The 23,949-nt window shown below is 48.9% G+C and overlaps 1 protein-coding gene across 1 annotated transcript in view; it reads right to left on the bottom strand.

Annotated features, from left to right (window-relative positions):
* The window catches only part of KDM5B (lysine demethylase 5B), a 56,824-nt gene extending 44,678 nt beyond the window's left edge, over window positions 1–12,146 (bottom strand). The window contains exon 1 of the mRNA XM_084220827.1: window positions 11,618–12,146. Within this exon, the coding sequence (XP_084076953.1) occupies window positions 11,618–11,755 (138 nt within the window). The 5' untranslated portion in view covers window positions 11,756–12,146. The remainder of the gene's footprint in view (window positions 1–11,617) is intronic.
* Between the last annotated feature and the right edge of the window lie 11,803 nt (window positions 12,147–23,949).

The raw sequence follows: 23,949 nt of genomic DNA, 5'->3' as shown, positions 1-23,949 counted from the left end.
ACAATGGAGTAAGACAGAACTTTGCTTCAGGAAAATGAAAACCTTTCTTCAGCACTGGGTGACTGAGGCAACTGAAGTAAGACCAGCATCATAAACATAGTATTTTTTATTTTAGATTCACAAAGAACATGAAAACTGGAGTTAAAACCAATCATACATGATTTCCAAAGCAATTCTCTTACAAACAAACAAGGAGCAAGATTCACCAAGAGTGTGGAGAAGCTGAAGAGCCGAGAGGGCCACCAATCCATACATTTTACCAAGCCTGCATTGATTAATCCAGACCTCAAAATCGGTAATAGAAGTTTTCTGATCCTGCCAGGTACTTGCAGCACAGCGCAACTTGACAATGCCAATTGTAATTAACATTTGAATTGGAAATTAGACAGTGGTAGGGGGTCAGGATGACAAATTATCCAGAGAATACTCAATCCTTGACCAGTGGGACACATTTCTCCATTATTTTCCTGCTTTTAACCACAAGACTGCCTGGTGCCTAGAGATGTGTTCTTGAGAAACTTGATAACACTAACCCTTCTTTGACTGCCTGTTCTTTATGCCAGAAAACCAAATGCAATGAAACCACCAAGTCTGAGGAAGAGAACTGACATTCTTTTCTAATATCCTGTTGTCTGATGAGTCATTTAGGGCCCTCAAGCTGTAAGATGAGAAGTACAACTGGGAACAACTGGGCAGGATTTGAAGTATTGTACTTCAACAGGACAAATCTGACTCTCAAGCTGAACCAACTGGTTACATCATGAGTCACAACTCCAGAGTCTGCTTTGTACCAAAGACAGGGAAACAGGAGACAGGCACCAAGACCAGAAGGGGACACAGTGTCAATGGGCCCTTGAGACACTGAGGACTGAATTAAACTGCCCAGGGGAGAACTGTAGGGAGCTTTGCTTAGGCTGAGAGTAAATGAAACCAAGAGGGCTGTGCTGCCTCTGGCTTTGCTAAGCAGTAAGTCAAGGTTGTTCCCAGGTGGACTCTGCATTACCCCAAACCAGAGCCTCTAACAAGGCTCTGCAGAGGACAAGAACCAGGAATAAGATGAACAGGGGCAAGAATTCAGTTCATGTGGGCAATGATACAACATCTGAAACTGTCACCAGTCTAGGCTGCACTTCAGGGCCACCCCTGCAGTTACTGAACTGGCAACACGTCAGGGAAGCCAAGGAAGGGAGGGCACAGCACAGGAGACTTCTGGTCGGGCCACATGTCTGCTGGCACAGGCTGCTGCTCTGGGCAGAGCCCAGAGGAAAGCCTGCATGCCACTGGGCACAACAGGAGGAACAGGATCTACCTGCTCCTACAGGCTCTGGCTCATGCTCAGACTAAAGAAATCCAGCTCCAAAGGTGCCTAGGGCAGACACGGATCCAATCCATGTCAGCACAGAGCAGGCTAGTCCCCTCTGCTTATGGAAGCAAATGAGGAAGTTTACGTGCATGATCTTACAGAAGCACCTCGTTCACAGCTTGGCACCCGAAACATCCTGCTCCAGAATGAGCTGATTATCTCCATGATCTCCATGTGTCTATTTATTACTGACTATGCACGTCTGGGGACAGTCTTTCCTGTTTGGCCAAAGACACTGGCTCTGGCAAAGCACCAGTCACCTACTGTGTTGGAAGAGTAACATGACTCCAGACAACACAAGCTGCCACAACAGGCATTTCCTACTCCTGCAGTTCTGAAGTTTACCAATGACTGAATGACCAACGCACACACCAAGACGCCCTGATGGCACGTCAGCTGTTTCTCAAAGACAAGCTTTGGGAACTCCATTTATACAACAGCGCTTTCAAAAGGTGACTTTTCAGCCTATCAGGCAGATGGGTTCATCAGCCAGAATCAAACATTAAAAGTGTTAATTTTCAGCCTCAAAAGTGTTTAATTTTCAGCAAGGAGAAAGTCATTGCAAGAGCTTCTGCTGGGTGACGGTAATTTGGCGTAATGCGAGGCAACAATGGATTGACTCCAGCTTCTGAGGTTTTTAAGCAGGTACCATAGAAAGTGCTGAGTTGCAAGGGACCACCAAGTCCATCAGGATCATCACATCCAATTCCTGACCCTGCACAGACACCCCAACAATCCTGCCCTGTGCCTGGGAGCATTGTCCAAACACTTCTTGAGCTCAGACAGGCTCGGAGCTGCACCCACTTCCTGGGGAGCCTGTTCAGTGCCCCAGCACCCTCTGGGGGAAGAACCTTTTCCTGACATCCAACCTAAACGTCTCCAGCCATTCCTGTGAGTCCTGTCACTTGTCATGAGAGGGAAGAGATCAGTGCCTGTCCCTCTGCTGCCCCTCATGAGGATGTTGAAGACTCCAGTGATGTCTCCCCTCAGTCTCCTCTAGGTTGAACAAACCAAGTGACCTCAGCTGTCCCTCATGAGGCTTCTCCTCCAGACCCTTCACCATTCTCATGGCCATCCTTAGGGTGCTCTCCAATGGCTTAATGTCTTTTTTATATCGTGGTGCTCAAAACTGCCCTGAGGGCTTGAGGTGAGGCTGCAGTTGTGCAGGTGGAACTGAGGAAAGAATGCCATACATAACATATCATATTAGATTATTATAAACCCACTCCTGGCTTTACAAACACACTACAGCACGTCCCACTGAACACAAACTGTGTCAGATGACACAGCTGCAGACCCACAGCCATTCACCATCTGGAGAAATGAGAGCAGGTATAGCAGACAGTCCATCCTGACTGTCACTGAGTCATTTAAAGTCACAAGTTTATTTTGGAGCATCCAAACTACTCAAAGCTGATATAACAAATAAGGCTAATATTTATCTTTCTCTATTCCACAGTATGGCAAGCTCCTCAAGTCCTAAACAAGATACTTTCAACTCTTTAATAAGTGTATTATTTACTCAACAAAAATCTTGGACACATTTTGAAGCACAAGTTACCAAGCCAAATGTGATGCTCGCTTGCAGGCCCATGAAAAGACATTTCTGTGAGACAGAAATGCCTTTATGCACTTGGAAAGGCAGCAGCACCACGAGAGGGAGCTTTATTGTGCAGGATTCACTTGCCAAGCTGCTGAGCCACATGAGCAGCTTTGCTGGGGAAGAGACCAGCCCCCACCCCCAACTCTCCAGGCTCTCTTCTCTAAAGCTCATGCCTGGGAATCAGTAAAACCTGCCCTTTCCATCCAGCTCCTCAAAGGAATTGGTTTGGATTTTCCTGTTTTAAAAAATGATTTTAAAAAGTGTAAGAAGTTTAGTTTGAAGTGTCTTCCAACAGCCATGCTGAGCATTAAGTATATACAGATAGCAAGAAGACATCAATTTCCTAAAAAAAAATCAGTTCTTACTCCACCAAGACTCTTGAAATTACTCTATTGCGTTCTCTTGTCCATCCCTGACTGTTATAAGCTTACAAGGGACAAACAAAATCCTGTGCCCACCTTAGCCTGCAATTGTTATAAACCTGTCATCAAATCCATGCAAAAATGAGACTGACTTCAAAATTCCAAACTCTTCTATACACTTAAGGGACAAATGCAGCCATGCAGAAGGCACGCTCTAAGGATCACATTAATATTTCAAGCAGTAATGTGAACTACAAATGGTCAGCAGAATTATTTCTGTGATTTCCATATTCCAGCTCCCAACTGAGCTGTTCCAGGGATGTCAGGCTTCAGAGCACTGCATTTCAGCTGGCAAACCTGCACCTCACCCAAACTCACTAATTAAAATTTAACCACCCCCACCCCTATGAATTCAAGTGAACAAGAAATTACCAACCTCCCTACTAAGCTGTTCTACAAGTTGGTTGGCTTCAGCTTTTCTTCCTCCCTTATCCTCATGTCCTTTATAACCAAATCCCTGTCTGCTGGCTGCCAAAGCAGCTATTCCTGAATCCTTCCCGGAAGAAATGTTTCAAGACATTTTTCAATAAACAAATACCTTTTTCCTTCTCTTTACAGAACCAGCTTTCCAGTCCTACAAATAAAAGAGGTTTTTTTCCTTGGGCTTTTTTCTCAAGTCTCTTATATTTTTTCAACATCTTTTGAAAACTGCAAGTAGCATTTTATTTGCAGTCTCTCCCATGTCAGACACACAAAAAAAAGACAGCTCTTTCATTATTTTGCTAGACAGCAGCTCATAGTAAGATCCAAAGGAATATCTTAGCAATTCTTGCCAGAGAAACACATTCATTCAGTAAACTGCAGCAATTCCCCCCTTCCCGGGATGCCCACCCCGTGAGCCTGACCTACATTCTTTGTTCCCACATCTATGATCTTGCCTTGGCAAAGGTGTTCCATGATTGCTGCCTCTGAGAGGAAAGGAGCACACTTGGTGACTCAGGAGGTCCTTTTCAGCCTCCTGGTTTTATGCCTACATTAAAAACACACTTGGAGCTCAGATGGCAGAATCCACACAAACCCATTATCACCCGGCAGTGGGTCAGCCACAAAGCTCCTGCCTAACGGGAACTAATCCCTCTGTGACCCTGTTAAAGGCTAACATCAGTTGGAAACTCCAATCATCAGCTAACCCAGTTTGTGATGAACAGTCCTTCCTTGGTCATTTTGAATGGTGCAGGTTTTTTCATCAAACCCCCTGAATTCCTCCTTGCCAGTAAGGGACCCTGGGTGCACCAACCCACCTCATGTGCAGAACTCTCCAAAAAGGAGCCTAGTAGAGTATTTCCTATTTGAGACAAAATTGGGCTCTGCTATGTATTGCAGACTAGCAAGGGAGAACAGACCCAACCACACATCCTTCCCATCTGAGAACCACAGCCAATGAAAATGAGTGTACAGTGGGAATCACCCCTCTAGATCAGTGTTCCTGTGCAAGCTCCACACCTGGACAGAAATAAAGGCTCAGGTAAGCTGGAGATGATTCTCAAGCATCAGGGCCAGCTGCCCCTTGGGACCCAAAGGCAGAGAGAGAGAAAATACATACAGGGTTTGAACCTCTAAACACAACAGGCAGCCAGGCTCATGCACAGGAGATGCCAGGCTCCTCTCCATGGAGGCACCTGCATGCAAGGGACAGATACACCACCAGTGTACCAGCAGCACTGCAGGTACAGCTGGGGATGGATGGGGTCCATCAGCAAATCCCAGACCCCTGATTCACTTCAGAGCACTGACCAAGACCCTGAAACAGAGGTTCCATCAGGCTGGGGCCAGACCCAGGTGCAGGTGTGTGAGGGCACCAGATCCCAAGAGCTGCTGCCACCTCCCCTCAAGGCACAGGACTATCCATGTGTGGGGATCACACCTTTGCTCTGATCCCCAGTACATTCCCGGAGTGTGCGACCGGCAAGGACGGCGCACTCTGCTCCTCGGGCTGTCCATCACAGCCCTTGCAATGAGTCCATACCCTCTTCACAGCTCTAACTGGCAGCTTTCAAACCTCGATTTCACTGCCAGTGTAACTCAGACCAGGAAAAGACCTGAATTTCACAGCCACCCAGAACAGCTACGGACAACTCCACCAGCCTCAACCTCGAGCAGCTGCAGAGCCTCGGCTGCCCAGGGATTCCCTGCGGAATTCACTGCCCTGACTCTCCACAACATCCTCCCTTTCCAGCTGCTCAGATTCACCATCCAGGTAAAGCACCTGCTCCCAGGAAGACCTTTCACTCAGGCACTGCTAAGGGCGGCTACTAAGGCTGGAAGATCCCACAGGTTCTTCTTGACTTCTAAAAATATTCAACCTGGACATGGACACAGCATTCTCCCCCAGCACATCTCAGACACAACCCAGTCACTTGAGTTTGAGAGGAAGCACATCCTAATGGATACATGGCATGGTTTGCTTCCATCCACTGGCAGCTTCTCTTTCATTGCTGGACAAGGGAGCCATGTTTAGTTTTAAACTCTATTTTCACCTATTAGCTATCTTAAGTTAAACAATGACAGAAATTCTATCTATGTTATTCTAGCCCCATATGGAAAGTTCTGGACTAAATTGTTTCATCTTAAATTTTCAATGAGCTGAAGACTGTGTGTTGAAAATCCATCACTGAAAGAAACTGAGGCAAAGAAAGGAAATTCTCATTGTTTTTTAAGCCTACCCCAATGTTCCAGTGTTTCTGAAGAGCAGAAACCACTCATGGTGACCACAGCAGCCCTGTGTATAGCCACTGCCATTAGTAAAATAAATAATAAACTAAAAAGAATTATCCTTTTGCATATTTTCCTGCTAATTAGAGATCAGTAAATAACTTACTCTGAATTGACCTGATTCCACAACACCATCTCCGTGATGAATATGACAAGTTCCTCATTTAAAGCCAACATTTCCTAACGACCTTTGGTAGCGGATCTATTTTTCTTCACATGAATTGACAGCAGGGGAATAGGAACCTCAGCACTAAAATATCTCTTCCCCTCCCAAAACCTCATTCATTCTTGTTCCCAAAATTCCCAAAAGCGGCAGATCCACCATTTTCCATCCTCCAGTGTCCCCTTCCAGCTGATCCTCTCTCAGTCAGAAATGCCCTGTTTCCTGGCTCACCTGAGCCTGGCCCCAGCTCAGCTGAACCAGGGGCTCAGGCTCGGCTCACCAGGACTGACAGACGTGGCAGCACCTCTGGTTTCTCCCACTGAAGCTCGCTTACATGTTTTAATTGAGTTATCTCTGTGTTTTCTTTTTGATAAAATTGACTGACTGAGCCTCTGTGTATTATCAAATCTGAAGGATCATCACCATCAACTTCCTGTTTCAGGGAAAGTATCACAATTCTCTGCATTAATTCCTGTTTTAGTGGTGCTTTGTTTCACAGCTCCAGGACTAGATTGCCAAAACCCTCAGTCAAGCTGCTCCAAAACTGAACTGGTTTTTTGTTCTGTGTTTTCTTTTTCTCCATAAAAATGAAAATAAATCAAGCAACCAGCTGAATGAGAAGTCTAAACAGACCTTAAGAGGTCTAAACAAGATTTAAATCAATGTTGCTCCTCAAAATGTGTCCCTGGAGGAGCAGGTCCATTTCTCCCAAGCCTTAAGCCTTTAGGTTTCACTACTCAGGCTCTGCTAAGGTTGTATATTTCAAAATTCATTATTTAATGTGCCTAACTTTTCTGATGCTTCTCTGTGTCCTCTCCCATTGTCAAATATTTTTTAAATCCTTCAACAAGTGCGAAATCCTGAATGCAGAATTTTCTACTCTCGTGCTGCCACAGAGGTAAAATCCCCCCATTTCTCACTGAGAAACCCCAGAGCTGCATGCACTGGCTTATCCAGGGCTCCCGTTCCACCATTACACTGGTTTCCACAGGGATCCACAGTTATTTTCCTGCACTCCTTCCTCCTCTAAGATGCTCTATGCTCCTTTGTTCCAAAGGTAAACCTCCTCACTGAGTCTTACTTAAGTGATTACTGTTTCATAATAGCCATTGTTTATTGGGCAACTGGGATCCCTCTAAAGCAAAAAGCCACCACCATAAGTCCATTCAGAATCACAGCTTTTGCTCTTCTAGACTTGTAAAGAAAATTACATACCCTTGGCTTGAGGTTATGAGACACCATTGGAAAGGGATCCTTCATTACAAACAATCATTAGTAGTTGAAATAATTTGTGATTTGATGTATTCATCTTGCACAATAGTCATTTCTGTAATTAGAATACTGAACACAATTTCTAGATCTCAGACAACAATAACACACAAATACATGGAATCATTAAAAAAAAAACAAACTAATTTGACCACATCAGTGTCCATACAATTGTATTCCACACTATCACCTTCTGAGTTCCTATCCAGGACTATTCCAGACATTCTTCCACTCTGGAGGTAGAGGGGGTCAACTCTTGTGCCCACAAAGAACTTAAACTGCTAAGGAAATTAATTTTCCCTATTCTCAAGTTCACCAGTACTCCAGGATTTACTGAAAACTGACAGTCAATAATTTCGATAACTCCAGTGTCAATTCTTTCAAAATTCTAGCTCTGCTAATACAAACTTTCTAATCTTTAAGTGCTTGATTAAAGTTACTTGGAAGCCTTAACAGTACTTCTCCATATTCATTATTTAAAGCAATGAAATTTAGCCTGGATGTTCTCAATTTTCATGCTTGGCCTTGGGAAAGTTATGATGTTTCTAGTACATCAAGTACATGTGCATTTTGAAAAGCATTTATATGTTAAGTAAGGCTTAAGGCTTATCATTTATTATTTCTTCACAGCAGCAAAGCAACAATGCAATGAAGTGTATGAAGAGTCCATCTTCAAGAAAGGCTTGGAGCATTTGATACCACTCCTGCTCCACATGTTACCGTTAACTCTTGAAGCTAAATTTCACATTTGTGAGACTGTTTGCTCCCATTAATTACTATTAACTACCTACCTTGAGGAGCAACTCCATTCTCAAGCAATTCTTCATTTCACCCCCCATATGCCCCCACTGATCTGCAGAGCTATCACAAGCTTCTAGAATATAAGTCCACCACTTCACATGCCAAGTTTTGGAGTATATTTAGTTTATTCCAAACTATCAGATACTGTTTAAATGAAGAAATGCTAATAAAAGATGGTTTTGGTTCATAGAAGAAAATTCTAACTACAAAATGGCACATGATGGACTGCAAGCAAGTTGTACCCCACCGACTTTCCTGCATCCAGCTGCCCCTTCCTCCGCAGATCTGCAACAGACTCAAATTTAAATCTCTACTTTATGCAGCTCATTAACTACCAGGAACAACCCCCATCCGAGCACTCTGCTGCCAATGGGACTCTCTACTCATGCTCCAAACTACTGACAAAAAGCCACAGAGAACAGTGCCAGTGAGCTGGTTATTGCTGCACCTTCCACCAGTCACTGCAGCATCCTAAAATCCCCAAATGAGAGCAAAAATCAGTCACTGGTGATGGCTGGAAGAAAGTGAACTGGACTGAAGGGGAAGAAAACTCCTTTTGAGTGCTCAACAGGAAACTGCTACGCAGAAATTGCACCTCCTGTTATATTCCTGGACATTCATCTTGTGAACATGCAGTGATCACCCAGAATCCTCTGTCTTTCACCCAAACATCATCTGCACATCAGCTACCTCAGTATCTTCTCACTAAACAGGTTACTGTCCTCCAAAGCTGCTACACAAGAAGCCACTGCAGGTGTGGTTTTCTCTGGGCCCACCTGATTCCCAGCTAATGCCAGCAGAAAGGGACTGCTGCTGGTCCTTCAAAACCTAGGCAGCTCTTCTGTGCATGCTCAGGTGCTGGAGCACCAAAGCCAGCTCTGGAGCAAGGACTTGTTCATAAATAAGTGGGGAAGCTACAGCTGAGCACCACCAGCCTCACACAACATTACTCCATACTGCTACTCGTATATAGAAACACAAATGCATCTGCTGATAACTATACAGCAGAGTTTAAGCTAAAATAATGCCAGCCCAACATCAAATTTTTAATTCCTCTCTCGGTACAAATCCTGACAGTTCATGGTGCTGCCTACCTGCTTCCCGGCACGTAACCAGAGTGCGCACGCCGGCAAGAGATTCCCTCAGATGCAGGAAGATTCCAAACCCCAGCCATCACCAAACAAGGCATCCAGCTGGAACACACACACTGCTGTGCAAAGGGCAGTGCAGTCTCCAGCTCACGGTATTACAGACCCCTCGATTACACCAAAACGAACAATAACTGAATATTCACTGCAGCTCCTGATCGCAGGGGGAAGGCCAGGAACTACGTCAACTTAAAGGGTTTTCTGGTCGCTTTGGAAGAGCTCCCTCTATGCTCCAGGCCGCTGAACCAACCACGCACTTCACAAGTCATCCCAGGCATTATCCAGGGAAGATAAAGCCATGGGAGCTCAGCTCTCCCAAAGCCAGGCTCCACAGAACTACCTGCGCTCAGCCCTCAGCAGCTACAACTATTTTCATCCTGCTTCTAAATACGCTCAAAGAGCTGCTCACACGGCCAGGCAGGCACAACACCTGGTGTAATATCTGGTGCAATACCTGCCCCTTCGGGAAGAGGAGAGCGGCTGAATGCAGTTGCAGTGACTAATTCAGTCCTTTGGAAGGCTGTTGATTTATGATCTCCAACAGATAACCTCCTACAAGCAGCTTTTTGATAAGGTTTTGGCTTTTTACACAAGCAGCCAAGAAACATGGGATTTTTTAGATGAGATGTTTCTAAAACAAAAAGATACCCCTCTCAAAAACACCCAAACAAACGAAAAAATAACCTCCCCAAGAAACCCAACCAAACAAAAAAAGCAGTTCTGGTCACAGTTGCTGAAACATTGTTGGCAACTTGGCAACTTAAAACCCCAAAACATCTACTAAAAAGCACTACAGAACTTCAGTGGTGACTCTGTAACAAAAACCATCTTACCCCCTTAACTCTGAGCATCTGGCTGCTCTGCATGAAAAGAAGCCCTGGCACATTCTACCAGGACACAAATTCAAGAGCGGCAATCGGGGATTATTCCTCCAGAGAGCTGGAACACCTTCCTTCCTCTCCAGCAAGATTCACATTATTCACTCTGCTACAAACATTTCTGCCACCTCAGACACTAACTCAGCAAGTTACTACTATTTTAATTCAGGAGGAGAAGAATGGACACAACAGGAGTCCCAGCAACAACCAAAACACAAAAGTGAGGAGCGTGTGTTTCTGAACATTATTTCTTTGAAGTCAAAGTCTCACTCGCAAAACTTCAGCCTACAAACTGTTCAGTCAGCTTCTCCCCTTGCTGGAGGAGATGTAAGCTCAGTGCCTGTTTAACATTCTAGTTGCTGCCGTCACATTAACTGCCTTACCTGGCTGCACCACCCCAAGACTCGCACCATGCTCCACTTAGGGAAAGAGCAATTCACTCAAAATAAAGATGATTCACACATTGTTTAATTAGATTTTTACTTCCAGAAGCCCCTCTCCTCACCAGTGTGAGTGTTCATACCTTTAAACAAACAATTCTGACTCCACAAAACTGTGGTTCTAAGATCGTCACAGCATTTCTTAGTAAATTGAGTCGACGAACAAGGGGAAATCAGAATTCATACCCTAATTTTGAGCTTACTACACCATCAGTTGAGATGATGATGATGAAGATGAAGGCTTACTACTTCTTCCCACTGTGGATTGCATTCTAAAATGGTGGCCATGTCTGTCTAGGCTTCAGCTCGCACAGCCACCAGCCAAACTCACGGCTGCGGAGTTTGGTCTTGTCCAACTTGAGAAACAGTCGCCTGCGCTAAAAGTGCGCCGAGGGGGGGGAGGCCGCGGCGGGGCCGGGGACTGCGGGGAGCGGGTCCCCCCGACCCCACACCGCCACAATGCCAACATGGAGGGCAGCACCCCGGGACCTCCTCCGGGGTTCGGCGGGGCCGCTCCGGGCGCGAGGCCGGGGCCAACCCCGGGAGCCGGGGAGAGGCCGGGCCCGGCCGGGGCAGCTGCCCCCCGCCCCCGCTCCCTTCACGGCCGCTCTGGCGACTCCCCTACCGGGAGCTCCGACACTTAGGAGCCACTTCGCGGGGGAAGCGGCCGCTTCCTTCGGTCCCCTCAGCCCCAGCCCAGTGAAACTTCTGAGGGGCGGCTTCGCCTGCCCAGGGTCACCTGCGCGGCCGCGGGCCGGGGGGAGCCGGGCCGGGCCCCACACAAAGGCCGCTCCCGGCGGCGCCATGCGGGCACTCACCGGCGGCGGCCGCACCTTGCAGATGCCGGTCTGCTCGGCGATGGGCCGGATCTTGTGGATGAAGGCGAAGGGGTCGGCGAACTCCTCCCAGCTGGGCTCGAAGACGGGGCACTCGGGCGGGGGCAGGAACTCGGCCATGGCCCGGCCGGGGCGGCCGCTCCACTCCGCGCTCCGAACAATCTCCGGAGCCGCCGCGCTCCGTGCGCGTCCGCGGGGGGGCTGGGGCTGGGAAAAGAGTCCGCCCGGCCCGGGCAGGGGAGGGGGCGCGGCTGCCCCGCCCCGCCCGCGCCTTTGTGCGGGGGCCCGGGGCCGGACCGGGGAGGGCCCGTTGGGGGCGGGGGGAACAGGCAGCGGCGGCTCCGCTGGAGCGCGGCCTGGCCCGCGCGGCGCCGATCCTTCGTCCGCTACCTGGGCCCCAGCGGAGAGTGAGGCCCAGAGAGCGCCGCTCACCGCGGCCGCTGGGGGTCTCTCCCCGTACCCCCCGCCCCGCCGGGCCGCAGCCTCGCGCCCCCCGCTCCCGCCGCCTTTGTGCGCGGCCCCTCGCCCCGGGCGCGTTGCGGCCGCTCCCCCCAGCACCGCTGGTTCGGGGAGGCCCCCGGGCCGCGCTCCCCGCCCGCCGTGCCCCCCGCGGCCCGGCCGGTCCGTCCCGCCCCCCCGCGCGGGGCCGCCGGCGCTGTGTTTACATGCGCGGAGGGATCCGCACAGCTGACAGCGGACCACAGCCGGTGCTTCTTTTTTTAAAGAGCCTTTCCGCGTGCCGCCATTGGCTGCGCACGGGTCGCGTCACGCGCGGGGCGGAGCCGTCCGCCTCCGCGCGGCCGCATTGTCTGCCCCGGCCGCGGAGCCCCCGCGGCCCCGGCCCGGCCCCTTTGTTCGGGGGGAGCCGGGCCATTGTCCTGCCCGCCGGCTCCGGGCAGCGCGGGGGTAAGGAGCGCTCCTGTTCCCGAGGGAGAGCCGCGAGGTGCCCCCCCACCCCCCCCGCGCCCCGGCGGTTACCGGGGCTCCCCCCGCCGGGGGTCCCGCACTGGGCGGTCCCGGCCCCAGTAGCGGGGCTGGGGGGCGGTGCCGGGCGGGGGAGGGGCGGCCCCGCCGCAGCAGGCGCCGCACGTAGCGCACGTGCGCGGGGGGGGCGGCCCCGCTCCCGCCCCCGGACCGGCCCCCCGCCCCGGCACCGCCCCCGGGCCCGAGGGACCCCCGGCACGGAGCCCCGCAACGCCGGAGCCCGGGCTTCCGCGGTCCCTGAAGGCACAGTCACCCTCGGTACTCCAAGGCACCGGTCCAGAGCGGAGCCAACGCGGTGCCGTCACATCCGACAACGAAACAAACAATTGCAACTTTTGAGACGTGCACACAATGCTCAGGGTCTCATTTCTTGTAAAACTTCACTTACCGGCTTCAAATTTCCACTAAAGCTCAGAAAAACGTTCCCTGTTCACTGCCGCGGCTGGAGAAGTAACACCGAGTTGCAGGGCTGGCAGCCGGCAGCGGTTCGGGCAGCAAGGCCCTCAGCTTACCCCGCTGCCGCAGCAGGGATGCTCACGGCATCGGGCCCATGTCACACAGCCGCTCCCACCGCCCAGGAACACCTTCCCCAGATGGGATGAGCAGGAAGCTGTCAGCTCTCCCTACTGCACACGGTTACAGTGAATCAAAAATTTGTACGAGGTGCTCAGGGCCTGTTTAAGACAAACCAAATTCTTCTCCTCACTTAAAAATGGAGGAAAAAAAGCAAGCGGACACAGCTTTTGTAAAGCATTTGTGCAGGCGGTGTCAAAGGGAGAGATCGTCCCCTCTGAGCTGTCCCTGCTGGAGCCTCCCAGGGGGGATGCAGAGGAGCAGGACTCACACCCCGGGGGCTGTCCCTGCCAAGGGCACAGGACAAGGCACCACCTCCGAGCCTGGCAGCCCAGGCTGCTCTCCATCCCACCCTGGGCTCAGGGGCTGTGCTGAGCCAGAACCGGTGCCAAGCCGAGCTCTGACCAGCACCCAGCCCCGAGCTCTGATAGTCCCACCTCTGCAGGGACAGGGTGGGCCCAGAGTCACACCCAGATGCAGCTCCAGGAGACCAGCCAGGCTCAGCTTCTGGGAGCCCCAGAGGGCCTTCAGCCAGCAGGAGCATCTCCAATTTCCAGGAGCCTCCTGTCCTTTCCTTCCCTGAGTTTGACCTACATCTGATAGAAGTCACTATACCTCTCTCCTTGTACAAAAGCAAGATCAGGTTTAGTCAGGGAGCTTTAACCATAGATGTGAAATGAACCATATCTGTTTGTACTTCCATTTACACCAAGAGACCCCACGGTACAAATCACCAAATATCACTATCTGGAGAGAAAACTAAGCTGGTTGATCACCTTCCAACAGCTGTTCTGCAGCACATCCCAAACTTGAGGGGCTCTGGCAGGGAGCAGAACACTACCATTGAAACTTTGGTCTGAGTGTCCCTGAGGGGCAGGGATGTTTGAACAACAGTGGATTATAGTGTTCCACAAATAAATCCATTTCTGCAATGATTCCCTGAGGACTCCTTTCATCAGAGCTGAAGGACCACATTCAGCAGGACTGTTTCTGCTACTTCTGTCACATCTAAAGGCCTCCCATGGGAGGCCTCAGACACAGGAGTTTTACTTGGGTAGTTCTGATGGAGGAGAAAAAGCACTTGCTACAAAGATCTGAAGATGGGCAGAGCAGGAAGATCAAGGGATGACCTAGGGATAAAAGACAGGTGCCTTGAAGGGAGGGCAAAGTGGCTCATGGGTGGATAAGATGGAGATTTAAGGTAAGCAGGAAGCCCTGGAGGGTCTGTGCATCCCATCAAGCATCTTACTTGTCTTTCCTGCTAACCTTGCTACTGCTAATGAAAACACTTCATCACCACAAATGTGTACTTTTGCACGTTGCCTTCTCTGTATCTTCCCTCTGCTGTGACATCTGCAGTATTTGTTCTGTTCAGGGGATTAGTGTGGCACAGCACTGTCTGGCTTAGAAACCCAATTCCCCAAGTGTTAGAAGCACAAGCTGCAGGAAGAAAAGCTGATTTCCCTCGGCTGGAATGAGTGCAGACATTCCTTCTTCATGGTTCAGTTGACTGCCATTAATTAACCTTTTATTAGATGGGCTCTCTCCCAGCCTGCTCCATTTGTGCCCTGTGAGCAGAATTCCCCCATTTTCTGCAGCTCAGTGTTAACCCAGGAGCAGCTGCAGGGCTGGCAGGGACCAAGCAGGGACAGTGAGAAATAAGGGAGCAGGACTCCAACACACAGTGCAAAGGCCATCCAAAGGGGTTAGCCCAAGGTGAGGCGTGCCAAGGCTTCCAACAGAAGCCAAGCATTCTTCACCACATCAGGGATTTGTTCTTGGCAGCTCCTTCATCTTCACCCAGCTGTGAGCTCCAAACAGAGCATCTGTCCAGAACATTCACATCTGAGTGTCCCTGTAAAGGCTGCTGCAGCACAGCTCTCCTCACACACTGCTCCTCTGACTACAGGAGTCCCATCAGCCTGGAGGAATATTTAGCAAATCTTTTGTGTTTTCTTGGATGGGCACCATACCCTGAACTTTCCTACTAGTGCAAACCTCCCCTTCATTGTCCTGCACCAGCCATCACCTGCCTGGAGCACCCTGTTCACACAGCCTACACTGATTTGTTTGCATTTATGTATCTGACTCAGACACTGCAAGGAAGATCACAGAATCCCAGACTGGTTTGGATTGGAGGGGCTTCAAATCTTACCTTGTTCCACACTCTGCCATGGGCAGGACACCTTCCACTATTCTCAGGTTGCTCCAAGCCCTGTCCTACCTGGCCATGGACACTTCAGGGATGGGGCAGCCACAGCTGCTCTGGGCCAGGGCCTCAGCACCCTCACAGGGAGGAATTCCTTCCCAATATTCCATCTAACCCTGCCCTTTGGCAGTGTGAAGCCATTCCCTTGTAAATGGTCTCTCTTCATCCTTCCTGTAGGTTCTCTTCAGGTACTGGAAGGCTACAATTAGGTCACCCCAAAGCTGCTCTTCCCCATGCTGAACAATCCCAATTTTTTCAGCCTTTCCTCACAGAAGAGCTGCTCCATCCCTCTGATCAGCTTCATGGGCTCCTCTGGACTCACTCCAGCAGCATCACAACCCAGACCTAGATGCAACCCTGCAGTTGGTGTCTCATGAGAGCAGAGTAAGGATAATCAGGTTAATCTTTCCCCCTTCTGTGTACCTGTCCTTGCCATTCTAGACCAGTTCTCATATTCAGACAAAGGTTGGCTACCAGTCCCTTGACACAACACCCTCCATCCCAGTCTGTGTCTGTTTGGTTTAATTCTGTGTCACAGCAAGAGCTGCCACTGCAGCCACCTGCTCCAGCTCTGGTGCCACTGGCCTGGCACAACAGAAACACTGAGAAGAGCAGCTTTAGGAAATACCATACCCTGGACTTTTGAGCAGACAGAAGATATCTGCTCTTGGGCACCAGAAGAGCCAAGCAAACAGCTGCCAGAGGCTCTGCAATGAACAATACTCAGGGAAATATGGTAACATTCCACAAGCTCCACTGCAGAGTAACCCAGAAGTGAGCTGGAGATCCTGCCCAGGAGCTGCACTGCCATGTCCAGGGACCATCAGCACCACTTGGGAGTTGAAACTCCACTGAAGCCAAAGCCCTCATTTCATCAGCACAGTCTGGCCTAATTAAAGCTCTACATGTTTAGAGGAGGACAGGGCAGGGAGAGATGTGCTGAGCTTCTCTGCTCTTTAAGAAAATAGGTTCCTGGGAACAAACAGATTTAGTAAGCAGAATCTCTGACAGATCAAACCAAACCAGTTTTCCTGGGCAAACCAACAGCCTGCACAAACCTGCAAAGCAGTCCAAGTGTCATCATCAAGGCTAGAGAAGGGGTTTACATTTTCCAGCTGCTCCCAGAGATGGTGATGCACATCAGTCCTTGAGAAACAGGGCTGGTAGTGACAAGGCACTGTGATCTTGGGATCCTGGTCAGAATTATAGAGTATTCTGAATACACTGGACATTTACAGCATAGCTCCCAGCTCTGACACTGCACTGGATCTTGCTCTGATACCAGGCCAGATCGCCTGTCTCACACTGTGCCCTGGGTGAAGCTTAGCAGCAGCACTCAGATGGGGAATTAGGGACTTTGCTGGCAACATTTGCTACAACAGAAGCATTGGTTTTAATCTAGACATGCCCTGGTATGTCTCTGCCTTTCCTCCAGAAGCTGCCCCTCCATGCCCCATCCCTCTCTGCACTGCTCCCTGTGATCCCTTCTGCACTCCGGGGGAGCCAAAGAGCCCCAGCAGCTCTGAACTCCTCAGGCTGGAGCTGTGAGTACAGGAAACCCTGCTGAGGGGCCTGCAGAGGGGGCAGGCAGGAAACCTGAGCCTCGGCTGTGGGCTGGAACAGAGTGGCCGAGGACAGAAGTCCCCCAGCTGCACACAGGTCCAGTGGGGACTGTCAGCAGCCAGGTAAGAACAGCTGGTGAGCATGTGGAGCCAATATGGAAGTTCCCCTCCAGTTGTGCAACTGCCTTCAGCATTACTTTTATTAATAAAATTCTCTAAGTCCCTTACCCTATCATTAGCTGCTATTAAAGCTGAGTAAAGCCTTACTCCAAATCCTTGCCCAGACTACCCTAAGAACAAGGATAAGCAAACCACAGCTGTTGGAAGTGCTGGAAAGGCAGAGCTGAGGTGCTGTTTCACACGCCTCACCTTGCTCTCAGGCAGTCACTGACTCACACTCAAGAATTTGGGCTGTACCTTCCTGTGCTTCAGCATGCAAGTGACAGCAGTGTGGGACACAGCCTGCTTCCAGGCAGGACGTGCAGCAGGTGGGATTCTCATGGTGTAGAGGCTGGCAAGAGACCTGGCACCAGTGTAGCACTGACAGGCAGTGAGGGTGAGGCTTTGAAGTTCATTATCTTAAGGCAGGTGCCTAAAATAGGTCAGAGTAACCTCACCCAACCCCCCCTGCTGCTCTGCACCGACTGCTCAGGGAGCCTGGGGTGACTGCTCAGCCCCAGGCCTCAATGCTTGAGAAAGTGAAGCCCTGGCAACAACAGAGCAACTTGGGAAACACAATTTGCCACAATGTATAAAACCACAAAAGCCTATCTTTTTTCTTCGAAAAAACACTGAGACATGAAAATGCAGCTCCTCTGCCCCAAGCCCTTGATTGCAGTGAAACAAAGTACCATCACCACTGGTCCCCCTGGAGGATCTGGACTCAGCTGTGGCTTCTGCCAGGGCAAGCAGAAGCAGCAGAAACGCCCCACAGCTCAGCAGTGTGCCCTGTGCCAGCATGCACAGCCCTCTGTCACTGTGTGTGCCACCTCACATGAACCCCTGTCCCTCCCACGGTGCTGTGACACCCCCAGGCCGAGGCAAGGAGAGAGGCTGGTTCTACAGAAAATGTTTAATTAGCAAATCTTGCTCCTAGTCAAGCTTCCTGCCTCTGCTACAGCCAAAATCCCCCTCGGTTACCTAGACATGCTCCAGGACTCGTTTTCAGACACACCAGGGGTGGCATTACCAAGGCAGTGAGGACACTTCATTAGCTTGGGCAATGGCACAGGATTCAGGATCCTTGTACCCAGGTACCTGCATTCCAGAGGGATTTACACTCTCAAACTCTCCCACCAAGCTACTAGCCAGGTTTCAATCAGCAGGAACACACAAAACCATCTAAGCACCTGTGGATCACTTAAAATACACTCAAAATGACAGTCCAAGGCTGAACAGACAAGGAGTTGTCTGTTAAAACCCAAGTTAAAACCTCGGTTTTAAACCACTCATTGACTGACAAAGAGCCATGGAAAAACTGCTTCTAAAAGGGATTTAAAGGTGCAGAAATAGTTGCAGATCACTTGAGTACAATGGAAAATGTGCAAGAGCTACATGAATTAAGGCAGAGAAGACATTTCAGTCAATGCTGATGGCAAAGGTGACAATGTCAGCAAAGAAAAGGTGGCAAAAACCCACATGAATCATACCAAGAAGACTGATAATGTGTATGGGAGACGGCTCACAGGTTCAAAGCAGCTGGGGAGCCAGCAGGCATTCAAAGGGGAAAGAGTGGCATTGAACAACTGGCAATGGAAAGAATTTAGGAGCTTTACAGAAAAAAAATTAGGCCTCCAAATGCAGAGTTCTGAGGGAGCTCCACAAAGGAATCTTAGCTTACTGTCTTCATACCTGGAACCACACACATCTGAGGAAGATGTAAAAAATTCAAGGTCTCCAATGGACCTCAGAGCATCTTCCACAAGGAAGTACAAGACTAAACAAGAAAAGCCTTTAGTGACCACAAGTACAACAGTAAGGGTTACTCTTCATCTGCCAGCACCTACAATTAGCAAGAAAAAAAGAGGTGTATCAGTACCCAGGTGCTTCAGAGAAGTGCCTGCACTGATCTTGTATGAGTGTTTAATACAACTAGCCCAGAGTAAACACAGTCTGAACCAGTATGGGGTCAAGCTGCCCCCCTCAGCAGATCCAACACATGCAGGCACTTAGCAGACATGAAGTACTTGCAGGCAGTGACAGTAACGAAGCCAGTGCACATATGCTCTAATAGACAGAGCTGGAGCCAAAACACTCTGCCAGGATCTGCAACAGCAGTGAACAAGCAAAGAAACAGGCACAGAATTTGAAAACACGGAGAGGAAGATAAACACTAAACACAGCAACAAGTAAAACAAGAAACAGGAGTACTCTGCATGGAAGTGCCAGTAAGTTGCTGGAATGATGAGGGAAGTGAGGAAGAGGAACCCCCATCTCTGGGTGCCATATGTTCATATGATCACAGCAAGGCATCAACACCAGATTCAAAAGCATTTGTGGACAATGGCAGAAACTGTTCTATAGCATACTGAGACGTGACTGGGACACTTCCATGCACACATGGGCTCTGCCTTCCACATAAACACATCACAGGAGTTGTGAAGAAAAAAGGCAGAAACCATTCTGTCCCACTCAGCAGGGAGCAGAGGAGTCTGTGGTTCCACAGCAGCTGTAGCTAAGCCCTGGTACCCCAGTTCCCTGCTCCAGCACCCAGCTGGTCTTACACTGAGTTTGAGGGAGCAAAAGGAAACTGGGCCCTTCTTGCAGGAAGGGATTTTTTTTCCAATTTAACACAAAGCTCAGTGCCAAGGGCAGTGTAAGAGTGAAAACATGATTGCATGTGTGAGACAACAGGGACAGCGATAGCCAGCAGGTAAGATAGTGTGTGTGTGAGTATGTATAAAATATACACACATATTAAAAAAAGTAACTCAGCATAGGGCATTGCTGTGGCAACTTGTGCAAAATTGCTCAGAATAAAGTCCTGAACTGCTGGAAGACAGCACCAGGCACAGTATGGGACATAATCTCTTAAGAACACAGCACATCAGCAGCAGCCACCCAAGGCAGGTTCCAGAACAGGGTTTGGAAATAACTGAAAAGCCACAAAGATCCCCACAACTCTCAGCAGAACAAGTGAAGTGCAGCTTTTGCAAGTGGTGGTGAGGTAAGAGCATGAAATGCATCTGACAGTTGCAGCCACAGAGCTCTAACAAAAGGAAAAGCAACACAAAGATGCTGAAGGTCTTTGCAGCCTTCTTGAAGAACATTGCTTGGAATTCCTCCCTAATTTGAAGTTCTGCAACAAGTCCCTCACAGCAGCCACCTTTGAAACAGGAACACTGACAGCCAGTAACTTCAGGGGTTCTTGTCTAGGAGAAAGGGCAGAAAAAAACTTCAGGGTAAAAATCACAGACACATTGGGACTGGACAAAAACAGAGTCAAACCATTCCCCCAGCACTGCCATGCTCACCACTAAACCACGTCCCAAGTGCCACATCCACAAGTTTCTTGAAAAACACTTTTAAAAATGATGTGGTGGAGTCATCATCACTTCCAGGGATGATGACTCCACACCTGTCCTGGGCAGCCTGACCAGTGCTTGACCTCCCTTTTGGGAAGACATTTTCCCTAACATTTAATCTAAATCTCCCCAGTGACACTCGAGGCCGTTTCCTCTTGTCCTGTGCCTTGTCCCCTGAGAGCAGAGCCTGACCCCACCCTGGCTGCCCACTCCTGTCAGGAGCTGTGCAGAGCCACAAGGTCCCCCCTGAGCCTCCTTTTCTCCACGCTGAGCCCCTTTCCCAGCTCCTTCAGCTGCTTCTGAGCTCAGTCTCAGGAAGTTTGAGCCATTTCAGACAGGAATTTGTCCCAGTTTAAGCCTTCTGAAGTCAAACACAAGTTCTGGACTTGACAACAACAGGCACTTGCTGCCTGGTGTGTAAGGAGCAGAGACAGGTCTGCAGATAGAGCCCAGCAATAGCCTCTCACCACTTCAATCCAAAACTATTTAGAGATGAAAGAACTGCAGCTTAAGAGGAAGCCACAAACAGGCCCTCAGCACAGGGTGATGGCAGCTCAACATCACCCAGCACCTCCCGAGGGGAGCAGAGCCGAAGGAGCAGAAATGCCTAAGGCAACATGTCTGGGACAGCCTTTCTGGAGCCCTGATCAGACCCACATGGCCACAAACCTAAGACATCTGGAACATTCTTTTCAACTTCTCTCAACATCTGATCTGCAGTCCCAATTCTATAAAATGAATTTCAATATTCCTGCCTGTGATCAGGACGTGCTTGCCACTTTTTTTAAACCCTTGTTCCTCCCTCAGCTTTGCACTGACATATCAAAATCACAGCTGCACATATTGAGCCAAAATTGAGAGACCACTCACACACTTACTCGTGTCACACAGAAGCCTGGAATAGTTCTTAAAGCCAAGATGAGCACATCCAGTGGGATGCAATGCTTCATTTTAAAGGGACTCAGATCCACCTCCTTTTTTTCTCATAAAGAGTAATTCACTTAAGACTTCCCAAGTCTCTCTGAATTTCTAATTAACTGTTCAGCATCAGAAAAAAGTAATTCCTAAATGTTTCCAGAATGTTTTCTGGATCTTCAAACTTAGTGGGAAACCTGCTCCTGAAAGTTGGCTGGAAGGTTGAGAAAACAGGGTAGTATCTCAAGATCTAAGAATATCTTTAGACAACTCAACATATTTTATATCACATGAAGCTGGCCATGCAAAGGAGGGTCTGCAGAAAGCCAAGGAGCAGGGACATGACAGCAGAAAGATGGAGACCAAAGTTTAATTGACTCAATTCACTGAAAAGCTCCACAGACAGCTCCACTCCTCATGTGACTCTTGCCCCCCCCCCCCTTTTTTTTTTTAATTTTAGTATCCTGGTATTCTCAGCATCTTGTCAGCCAACACCTACAAAACCTTCAGAGCAATGTAATTTTCCCCATTTCATCATGCTCTCATTCCTCTCCCCATTAACAGCCAGTTGAGACTCCACATCTTTAATCTACTTGCCCAACTTTTAGGAGAAATCTGTAGATCAAAGTCTCTGCACAGCCTGAAGTTACACTGTTAGTCCTCCTCCTAGTTCAAACCCAAATAGAGCCAAGAGATTAATCATTATCACCTCCCCAAGACACAGAGAAACCCCTACAGCCCTTCCAGGGAGTCCTGCAATATGATGGAAAATTGTTCTTCAGCTCTTTACTGCTGAATTTACTTAGAAGCCCAGTCCTTGTTTTTGGAGTTCAGAAGAAAACCCTTTTTTATTTGAAGTATTCCTTATAAACATGACTAAACAGGCAAGATCAGGAGCCACCTAATTCAGGATCCTTTTCCTGACAGAAGACTCTGTGTTTTCCCAGCCACAGCAGCTCACAGCTCCTATCCAGGATATGGCATCTCCACATTTAGTGCCAGACTCATTTTTCTTCCTTAATTTTCTGGAGTTATAAAAGAAATGTGACTTTAAAGGTACTGAGGGTTATGCAGCCCTGGCACAGGGTGCCCAGAGCAGCTGGGGCTGCCCCATCCCTGAAGTGTCCAAGGCCAGGCTGGATGGGCCTCAGAGCAACCTGGGATAGTGAAAGGTGTCCCTGCCCACGGCAGAGGGTGGAGTGAAATGAGCTTCCTTTTTGTTGCCACAAAACTTCAGCAAGGCCAGTGAAAAGCCCACCCCCTGCTCTGAAATAGCTCTGCACTATAAATAGTGACCATGGCAGCTTTGTTTCCGTGCAGCATCTCCTACACACAGGAAACCATGGCCTGCTGCAAAGGCAGGCAGGTTTATCTGGCAGAACAGAGGCACTGGGCACAGGGCAGCACAGCAGCAGCACTGCTGCAGCTCTCAAGCTCTCTGCTCCTACAGAGCTCAGAGGGACTGCACTGCAAAGCAGAGTCAGTACAGAACCATGCCAGCCTGGCTTCTCTTGGGGAGTTTGCCAGAGTGGAGCAGGATGCCAACAGGAATGCCAGCAGGCCTAGCAAGGCTGAAGGCCTGGGACAAAACAACCAAAAATTGTGCAAAGATGCTCCTGTAAATGGGCATAAAGTAATGGAATGAGTGAATGGGTGAACCTTGCTTATTTGACAGAATTCTAAGTATCTGAGGCACAAAAGTTCTTTGTGATGTTATTTGAGATCAGTTTATCTGTAGTAAGGAGGTAGAGGCATGTGTAGCTGTGGGCTTATGTTACCTCTTTCATCATACAATTACACTGTGGCATACTTACTATAGAAATTAGAAATGGACATAATTATACATATAATATAGATATTAGCACATTAAAGGGGATTCAGATTGCTTTTTCAGAGGAGAGAGTGGGTGGAAATCAAATTCTGCTGCGTTGCATTCTCCTGGAACAGCACCAGAACGATCCTAGAACAGATCTTACAGATAACACCAGAATTTACCACAAAGTTCACAGTGACCGCCATGGCTCCAACTCATTTCCTCCTCCTCCTCCACCTCATGACTCACACAAGTTTTTCTGTCAGGTGAGAGCTATTAATTGCCAATCTCAATACTGGAGAAAGCTGTGTCACCACACAGGTAAAGATATATTTAGTTACCACTAGATAATGCCTGCATTTCTGCCAGTGCAAACAGGCACATGACTGTGCAAAGCACAAGTATGGGCATTTTTTATCAAACAAGCAACAATTAAAGTACAGAATTAGAGAAAGGCTCTCAGAGTGCCAAGCAAGCAATTTCCTTAAAGTGACAGCTAACATCAACCTCTGCAAGTTTCAGAAGTTCACACTCTTACACTCCAATTTTAATTTAGTGCAAGATCTCCTCTACATTTCAGGAAGCAGATGAGCCACACATTTGCTAATCCAACCATAGAGTCAGTAATTAGAACATGTTTAAGGATTTCTGCAGCTCACTGAAGCAAGAGTAGTTTTAGCAGGATTTTCCTGCTGTAATTGGCTTCATATCTGAGAAAAAAAACCTATCTTATC

The sequence above is a fragment of the Fringilla coelebs genome (genome assembly GCF_963513975.1).
Source record: "Fringilla coelebs genome assembly, chromosome: 23".
Taxonomy (NCBI): Eukaryota; Metazoa; Chordata; class Aves; order Passeriformes; family Fringillidae; genus Fringilla; species Fringilla coelebs.
The sequence above is the reverse complement of the archived record's forward strand: the minus strand, read 5'-3'. Positions and strand labels throughout refer to the sequence as shown.